Here is a 9,156-nt window from a genome sequence, read left to right on the forward strand (position 1 = left end):
GCACCACGACCAATCACAAACATCTACCAGAGCCGCATAATTTATATAAGAAGAGCAAACTATAATTCTACATAAATATGAAGAACTTAGCCTATTTTTACATTTGCAACCCTGGCAGTGGAAGCGATCATGAGAGCCTGTGCGTAATTCCCTCCCATTAAAATCTATATTTTTCATAAAAATACCCATCAGGGAATGTTAACAGGGTTGTCGGCCTCTGAATGTTTTAACTTTTATGAGATCTCTCTCTCTCTCTCTCTCTCTCTCTCTCTCTCTCTCTCTCTGCGCACCGAGCTCCACGGGATCTTCTAAGAACGGTGATGCCGTTATCAATCGATTGGTCAGTAGGCGGTGCTTTCACACCAGTTGATCTCTAATCTCCAACATAACCTGCTCCCGACTAGGTTAGGTGTTCAGCGTAAGTTACCACGGCGATTTAACCCCATAACAAGTGATCCACTGTCGTGGTACAGAAAACCCTTGGTTAACGCCAAGGTTAACCCTTAATGCCAAATCTTGCTTCGTAGTACAGGACTCTGGCCACTTACGTAGCATACAGCGAAAGCTCTGCATGGAGCCTCTGCAGAAGCATAAAACGGCCTTTACTATAAACAAGTCTGTCCAACCCCTGAGACTCTCCTCCTGTCTCTGCAGTGCAGCTGGTGACTGTTGGCTGCCTTGTGCCCCACCTACCACCCACAGCCAGCCAGCCAGCCAGCCAGCCAGCCAGCCACTGGGCTCACCGCCAACAGGAATAATGGTGGCCTGGTGCCAACTGCCCTTGTGGAGTTACTTAGGGTAAAAGGTTGCAACTTATCTCTCGTTGTGTCTGTCTTTCTTTTCTCTCTTTCCACAAAAGCTCTGTCTCACATCCTCATGCACATGCGCACACTCTGCCAGTTCCTGCCCCCTGTAAAATATAGAAGTCTGTGTCGTAATGTAACCTCGCCAGAAGCAACTCCATTGCCTCTGTCTGCACAGGAGCTGTGGAGAGCATGGAGGGTAATAGGAGAAATTATGTTTGGCTATGTTCAGACTACAGGCCAAAGTGACCAAAGATTTTTTTGCTTTTACTTTTAGGGATCTGAAGCTAAACTCAACCTACTTTTTCCTTTCTCACTCTGCCAGTCCTATCACATGCTTTGCTAGATTGTTTACTTGTACTGGTTTGGTTTTTCTTCCTCCCTCCCACCCTCCCTCTCTCTCTTCCTCCCATCCAGCCAGCCTTTCTCACCCGCCCACCAGTTGGTTCCTGCTTAGTATTATGTGGTGATAAGAGCAGAGACGAAACGGGAAAGGCAGCCTAAACAGCCCTTTTATCTCAAGATTTGTTTTTTTGCCTTTGCATCTTCTAACCCTGCAGTTTCACTCTCTTACGACTACCGTGAGTATTTGCTTTTGCCGAATCAAATAAACAGACTATTATGGTTTTTGGCAAGAAGTAGCTACTTAAGAGGGGATGACGGAGGGATAGATTCTCCCCCCCCCCTCCCCCCCTCCCCTAACCCCATGCAGCTAGGGAGAGTGGCGGACGTGCAGAAAAGATAGTAAACCATGACACAGATCTGACTGAGAGATTTGTAGATCTGCAGAAATGTGCAGCAGCTGTGTTATAGGAAGCTAAAAATTCTCTAAAGACAGAATGAAGTATGTCAAACCTGATGGTGCTAACCAGAATAGAAGCATTAAAAAGACCTGCAGGGACACTCATTGGGAGTAAACATTGCTCCTTTCAGTATCTTTTATTTAAAAATTGATTCAGAGCAAATACTGTATGGCTTAAAGTAAGTAAAGTATGGCACTTGTTTTTCTTTAAATATGTGTACAACAGGTTCAATGTTTCTGTTGACTTCTGCCTCTCTCAGAAGGTCAGCTTGAACACTTAAATTGACAAAATGCCAATGTCCGCCATTTTAATTTGCTGTCCGTGTGTGTGTGTGTGTGCGCGTGTGCAACAGAAGGACAGGTGTAAGGACAAAGACTAAAGCAATATGAGAGAAACCCTTGAATAATTCAAACCTTATTCCTTAGAAACGTCACAGACTGTGAACATAAACACTCTCCAAAATCAATGCAGGGTGAATTCATCTGGTACTTTCCCTTGGGACACAATTTTTTGTTGTGCTTTTACATTGGTACTGGTATCATCACCCATCCCTGCAAAAACACCTGGTAACTATCACTGCTATCTACAGCCATGACCTTTTCATTGGAGCATCAATAATGAGCTGCACTAGGTTATGTATGATATTTTTTTGGAAGAACTTTATTTTAGGTAATCGTGCCTTCTCCATCAGGGCACCTCGCTTTGGAACGACCTGAGAAGGCTTGCTGAATCAGTGACTTCTTTTTAAATCACTTCTGAAAACATATTTCTATTAGACTTGCTTTTATGTGATGCTGTCTTTTTATCGTCTTTTTCATTATGTTTTTATCCTATCTCCTGTTAATTTAATTTATTTATTGAATTGGGTTTTAGTAACTCAGCACTCATATGGTTCACTTCTTACCTAACAGATAGGACACAAGTCTATGATGTTGAGGGGACCCTCTCTGATTCACAGAGTATAACATGCGGGGTGCCCCAAGGTACGATCCTGGGGTCCCTGTTATTTTTAGTATACATAAATGACATATCAGCTGCGGTACGGTGCAAGTTGCTATTAGACCTATATGCTGATGATTCTGCTTTACTTTTCCCATGGTGTAATGTAAAAGACATTGAAAATACTCTTGGCATAGAGCATGAGTCTGTCAACCAGTGGCTAGTAGACAATAAGCTCTCTATGCATCTGGGCAAGACTGAATCAATCTTGTTTGGTACAAAAAAGGAAGTTTGGCAAAATCAAATACTTTAAAGGTGATTTGTAATGGGTCTGAAATTGTATCTAAATCAAGTGTTACATATTTGTGTTTAACATTGGATCAATCACTTATAGGTGAATCCATTACAGCCAAAGTTTTAGCCAAATGTACCTGTAAGTTGAAGTTTTCATATCGCAAGACAAAGCTTTTTGATTTTTCTGTAAATAAAGTATTGATATTAACTCTGATTCAATGTCATGTGGCTTTTGCTTGCTTTGCATGGTTTTCTGGGTTGACTGTGAAACTTAAAAACAAATTGTAAGTGCTGCAAAACAATGTTATTCGGTCACTGTTAAAAGCACCCCTCCCACCCCCCCGTACTCATATTGGTAGGGAGGAGTTTATAAGAGCTGGTCTACTATCCGTACATCTAAGAGTAGAACAACTTCAGCTGAACCATATGTTTAACATTGTTAATGGTCATGCCCACAAATATTTATGCTCTAATGTAACATGGTCCACACGCAGCATAGTCATAATACTAGGATCAGCATCCGCTTCTGCATAGTTCCTAGAGCTAATAATGCAATTAAAAAAAAAATCTTTTACACTGGTATCATGGCATGGAATAGTTTGCCTACTGCTACAAAACTATCATAACGAGGGATTTTTACAGCATTTTTGTTTTTTATTTATTTAGTTTTATGTGATGTCTCCCCCCCCAATACTGTCTTTTTAGTCTGAGTTTGTCTGCTTCTTGTCTATTGTTTCCTGTGTGTAACACCAAGGACCGTGCTGGAAATAAGTATTTTACTTTAGAATGTCATCCTTTGGATTACTGTTTTATCGTCCTGATCAGAAATCAATCAATCAATCAATCAATCAATCATACAAATAATATTATTAAATTCTTTGTTCACCAATCATATCTTAACTATCAAAAGGTCACCCTGCTTTTTCATTCTATGTTACACTGCAGTGTATTTAACAGTAAAAGCTAATGAGGTGGCCAGACTTTGGCATTCATCCAAGCCACCTTTATAAAGCACTTAATGAGATCTTCTGATTCAGTGTTGTGAAAATCAACACACAGACAGATAAGAATGTCCACTGTTTGCTCTTAAAATAGGATCAATGGTGAATAAAATGTTCAAGACTGCAACATAAAACATAATGGACAATAGATAGTTAGAGAAGAATCATTATATGTAAATGGAGAGTGTGCATATTTACAACAGTTCAAAATAATGGTCATCTCCTTTGCCTTAAAGAACTGTTAGTTGTGGTTATTGCTGCCTTTAAGTGCTCTTCTGAGAGTCATAAATGGGGTTTGTTGTGCTTTTCAGTGCTTTTGTCCTGCTTACGATACAATTTCTTTGCCGCAAAAATAATATTGGGCTTGGCATTTACTGTCCAAAGTAAGTTGCTGCACACGCAAACAAAACTATTAGTCAAAGAAACTGAAAAAAAAAAAAAAATTTATTTTTAGCAATAGTAAAGCATCACACAAATGAATAACTGTAAGATTCAGCACTTATACCTTCTTTTGGAATGATTGGGGGGGGGGGTTGCCCTTAAAACAGGCTCCCTAAATTGTACATATTAGCCTTCATAACAACTCCCAAAGGGTTCATGTCATGGGAGAATGTAGGCCTACAACTTTTTGTAACTTTTTTTTTAATTATTTCCGACAGCACCTGAAGGCAACATTAGTGTCAGCTGCACCAAGTGCAGCAGCTGAATTTAATAACTTAATTAGACTAAAAAAGTAAAATGAAGACACGAAGAAATTAATGAAAAATTAAGAAAATAGTTATTAGTGTGTATTTGGAAATCTTTACTACCTAAGCCTAATAGACCGTTTTCACAGCAGACATGCTGACATGTCATAGTAGGAAAAACACAGGTGTATTAATACCATTAATGATGGCTGCATTTCACTTAGGAGAAACCCTGGTGTTGTTCATGCTGACTCACTGAAATAGCTTACTGGGACACAAGCCATCGTTAAGGTTATCAATTTCAGCTGTGCTGTTCCTACAATGACAAGTCAAAAATGTCTGCTGTGAACAAGGTCTATTAGTTACGCTCATCTTAAAATAAGTCACCCTCTTTTATTACTCTTAAATATACTTCTGACGCATTTGACTGTAAGCAGCACGTGCTATTTTTTTTTTAACCGACCGTAGAAAATTTAAATAGCCCAACATTTATTTTTGTCAGGGTGCACCACTAGTCTTGTTTATTAAACCAAGATGACTTTAACCCGGCAGGACTTTGAAAGCAATGCCTGTGTTGTTTGAATACGTAATAAAACGTGTACTTTTCTTTTACCGACTTGTTTTCAGATGCTCCGTCTGACTGCAGGGCGCGTGGGAAGCCTGATTGCTAGACGTGCAACAGTGGCCTTGACTACCAACAGCGCGAGGATGGCGAGTCACGGTAACATCCAGATTCAGACAGCTAAACCTACACATTTAAAATCATATCAAATATGTTTTTCATCAGACCAACTTTCTTCATGATTTAGCCAAAGAGTGTTTCACAGATTAACATCATGAAACACAGAAAAGAAGACGAGTAAAACTTTATGCTCCTTAATTTGAGTTTTTTCCAAAATAATGTCACTTCCTGAAAATGGTCTCAATGGAGTCTGTTTTCTGGTAGTAGTTCTTGTAGAAGTTGAGTACTTTGCAGACATGGTAAAAGCAAGGACATAACGCACCAAAATAAAGCTCAGGTAGCTCAAAGTAAAAAAAAGTTTTTAATGAGACTTATTTTGTGTTTGTCACTAAGAAGATCTTAATCTATAATTGAAGCCAGTTGTTATAAATATTTGACTTTTACTTAAATAAAGGATTGGAATACTTCCTCCACCACTGCATACTTTTATTTTGATAGCAGCCGTTACCAAAAAAAGATGCCTCCATAGTTTTTAGATGTAAGGGAAAACATTGACCCCGTAAATACAGAGGGGTATGTGTACAGCTCTGTGACTCTAGCTGTGGAAAAAAAAAATGAGATGGTCACAGAATTTGGTGTTCTTTCAAAAAGCTAACCTGGAGATTATATACTGAATTGGTATAAACACGGGTATACACTACCGGTCAAGAGTTTGGGGTCACTTACAAATTCCCATTCCACTCCATTATAGACAGAATACCAACTGAGATCAGTTGCATTGTTTTTTTTTTTAATCAGGGCAGCAGTTTTCAGATTACATTATGTGCTTACATAATTGCAAAAGGATTCTCGACTGTTGTAGAAAGAAGTGGCTGATCTTTAATGCAATATCTTCATTACCCACAATCAGCAACCATTCATCCAATGTCCCAAAGGCACATTCTGTTTACTAATCTGATATCATTTTAAAAGGCTAACTGAGAAAACATTGAAGAATCCTTTTGCAACAGTATGTAAGCACATAATCTGAAAACTGCTGACCTGGTTTAAAAAAAAAAAACAATGCAACTGATCTCAGCTGGTATTCTGTCTGTAATGGAGTGGAATGGAAATTTCTAAGTGACCCCAAACTTTTGATCGGTAGTGTAAAGGTACAGCAAAGGTTGACAGCAGTATGTTAAGCTGCATGAAACCACATTCAAAGCAACCCATTTTGATTAGTCATTCACGCAGTGTTCTCACTTTATGTATGTAACTTTTCCCCCATTGTTCAGAAGACTGGGTGTACCAGAACAGGAGGCATCAGTCTGAAGTCTCAAACCAGCAGATGGCGCTGCTGTACCATCAGACACATGATCCTTGGGGCTATTGTGTTAGAAGTGTAGGACACGTTACCATTTTCTGAACCAGGGTTTTAAAATGTTGTCTTGACTGCACATTGCATCAGTTGGTTCCAAAAGTGACCCTTCCTGTCTCTGTCCATCCAGAGGTGGCACAGACAGTGGACATGTCTCAGCCAATGTACGTGGACCGTCTGGACACCCCTCTGCCTGACAAACCGTACACTGATGTCCTGACTGCTGCTGACAAGAGCCTGAAACAGAAGGAGAAAGGACCCTGGAGCCAGCTGACCCAAGAGGAGAAGCTTGCCTGTAGGTTCTTCTCTCCTCGCAGGCTGAGACTGTGGAGCTGCTGAGGTGGAACACAATACAGCGAAAACTCACACATCGCAACAAAATGACATGAAAACGCACCTAAAATTAATACAATACACTTTTTAATATACATAGACCACAATTCCTTCAAAAGCACAGGGCAACCAGGGGTGGAGAGTGTACATTTACTGAAGAACAGTAAGTACAATTCTGAGGTACTTTGGTTGAGTATTCCAATTTCATGGTATGTTAACATTATACTACTACTTCACTACATTTCACAGTAGTGGAGTACTTTTTACTCTAACTATATCTATCAGATGAATGTAGTGGAGTACTCCACTACATTCATCTGATGGATGTAGTTGCTGTTCTTTTGCAGATTAAGATCTTAACAGAGATGCTCACAAGTCTGTTGGCTAAAGTCCAAGTTTGCTAACCTATCAGGGTGTTTTCAGGTGCCTGATAACATTAGATGTAGCATCATGCATGCATTAGATGTTGTCCTCTCTCTCTCTCTCATGTGGCCACGTGCAGCAGATACGTTGCGTGTTACCTAGGTAGGTTATAGGTTACGCAGGGAGGGAAATGACGTTCAGCTAATCAGCTGTTTCCTAAAAATAAAGATTGTTCACGAGTCCTGCATCTCGAGGTCAAGTCTGAAGTCTTTTGGAGGACGAGTCTCAAGTCACCGTGTGTGCGAGTCTCAAACTCGAGTCCCCATCTCTGGATCTTTAAAACCTATGATGCGCAGATGCAATACTAAAGGAAAGTCACCCAACAGTATATGAGCTGGTTAGAATACTACGTGTTACTGTGTCAGTAATAATAATCAATTCTATTTATCTATAATTCTAAATCTAATATAACTGAGGGGTCATTTGCCTGCATAGTGAGTACTTTTGATACTATAGGTACATTTTTCTGATAACCTTTTATTTAAGTAAAATGCAGATTACAGAACGGCATGCCAACATGGTGACAGTTACATTTTACACCCAATGACTCGGGGGAGGGAGGCTGAAGTGTCAATGAGAGACCCATTGAGACAGGAGTCCCCAACTCAAAATGCAGCGCAGCTTTGTTTTATTTTCATGTCTTTGTAGATGGCCTAATGAATGTGTGGTTTAAGCTCTACAAAGAGAGACTGCATCATTAGACACATCATGCTCATTTTCAGGTTGATACTTGATAGTCGTGCATATAATGGTGACACAATACAGGACAGGAGAAATATTTCCATATCATTAGTGGTACGCTTTCCCTATTTTCTCTTCTTGACCCTATATCTCGCCCGTCTCTCGTGTCCTTCATGTCTCCTCTCGCAGTGTACCGGCTCGCGTTCCATCAGACCTACTCGGAGATGAAGCAACCGTCAGCTGAGTGGAAGACTGTCTTGGGCGGTATGTTCATCTTCATGGGCTTCACTGGCCTGCTGGTCTGGTGGCAGACAGCCTACGGTAAGTCTGACTTCTACACTCTGAAAGGACAACCCATCGTGTGTGTGTGTAGAGTCCAGTGAAGTGCTATACATGTCTCTATTCCTTGTTTGCTCTAGTCTACCCTGCACGTCCCAGGACCTTTGACGAGGAGTGGCAGGCCAAACAGCTACAGAGGATGTTGGACATGAGGGTCAACCCCATCGAGGGCTTCTCAGCCAAGTGGGACTATGAGAAGGGCCAGTGGAAGTAAAGAGACGACTGTGGTGCAGGGTCCCGAGCTGTCCCCTCAGAAAGTGGATTTGTTCCACTCTGAAGCTGCTGTCAAAGTTAGTCGCATATTTGAATTTTGCATTGTCAAACCACTAGGAGGATGGAGCTTATCCACTGTAAACATCTCTGGGGCCTTTTGACTCTGTGCCACCTCTGGCTCTCAGCCAGGGGCCTCTTCTCCAACCACTTCTGTCATGGTGATAACTTTGTCCGTCCTGTTGTAACCTTTATCATAAATAAAATTTTGCTTATGCCAACTCTGTCCAACTCTTTAATTTAAAAAGCAGTGCACAAAAAGTCATTAAAAGTGAGAATCTGAGCATCTGTTTCATGAAGGTCCTGACATTACCCCAGTGGTAGGAAGTAACTTACTATCTTTACTCAAGTACTTTCAGTAATTTCTGAGGTACTTTACTTGAGTATTTCCATTTTATTCCACTTTTCTACTCCTACATTTCAGAGGGAGATATTGTACTCCACTATATTTAATTTATTATAATTTATTTTTAACTATACTTATTAGTTAATGTTTTCATAGCAAAGATTTAATCAGCTTCTAAATTTATAACGTTCTCTTGGTT

At 40.3% G+C, this 9,156-nt stretch overlaps 1 protein-coding gene across 1 annotated transcript; it reads left to right on the forward strand.

Moving 5' to 3' along the window:
- Nucleotides 1-1,238: 1,238 nt before the first annotated feature.
- cox4i2 (cytochrome c oxidase subunit 4I2) lies at nucleotides 1,239-8,832 on the forward strand. Its single transcript, XM_078254280.1, has 5 exons — nucleotides 1,239-1,384; nucleotides 5,154-5,247; nucleotides 6,696-6,860; nucleotides 8,192-8,323; nucleotides 8,422-8,832. Exons 2-5 carry the CDS (start codon nucleotides 5,154-5,156, stop codon nucleotides 8,553-8,555), a joined length of 525 nt encoding a protein of 174 aa, XP_078110406.1. The 5' UTR covers nucleotides 1,239-1,384; the 3' UTR covers nucleotides 8,556-8,832.
- Nucleotides 8,833-9,156: the final 324 nt, after the last annotated feature.

The sequence above is a fragment of the Sander vitreus genome, chromosome 7, assembly GCF_031162955.1.
Source record: "Sander vitreus isolate 19-12246 chromosome 7, sanVit1, whole genome shotgun sequence".
In the NCBI taxonomy this organism is placed as follows: Eukaryota; Metazoa; Chordata; class Actinopteri; order Perciformes; family Percidae; genus Sander; species Sander vitreus.

Bases quoted from the DNA above. Each gene is read 5' to 3' on its own strand.
- cox4i2 (XM_078254280.1), top strand. From the start codon at position 5,154: ATGCTCCGTCTGACTGCAGGGCGCGTGGGAAGCCTGATTGCTAGACGT. The intron at 6,861-8,191 runs GTAGGTTCTTCT...CTCCTCTCGCAG, and splicing joins CCAAGAGGAGAAGCTTGCCT to TGTACCGGCTCGCGTTCCAT. The intron at 8,324-8,421 runs GTAAGTCTGACT...TGTTTGCTCTAG, and splicing joins CTGGTGGCAGACAGCCTACG to TCTACCCTGCACGTCCCAGG.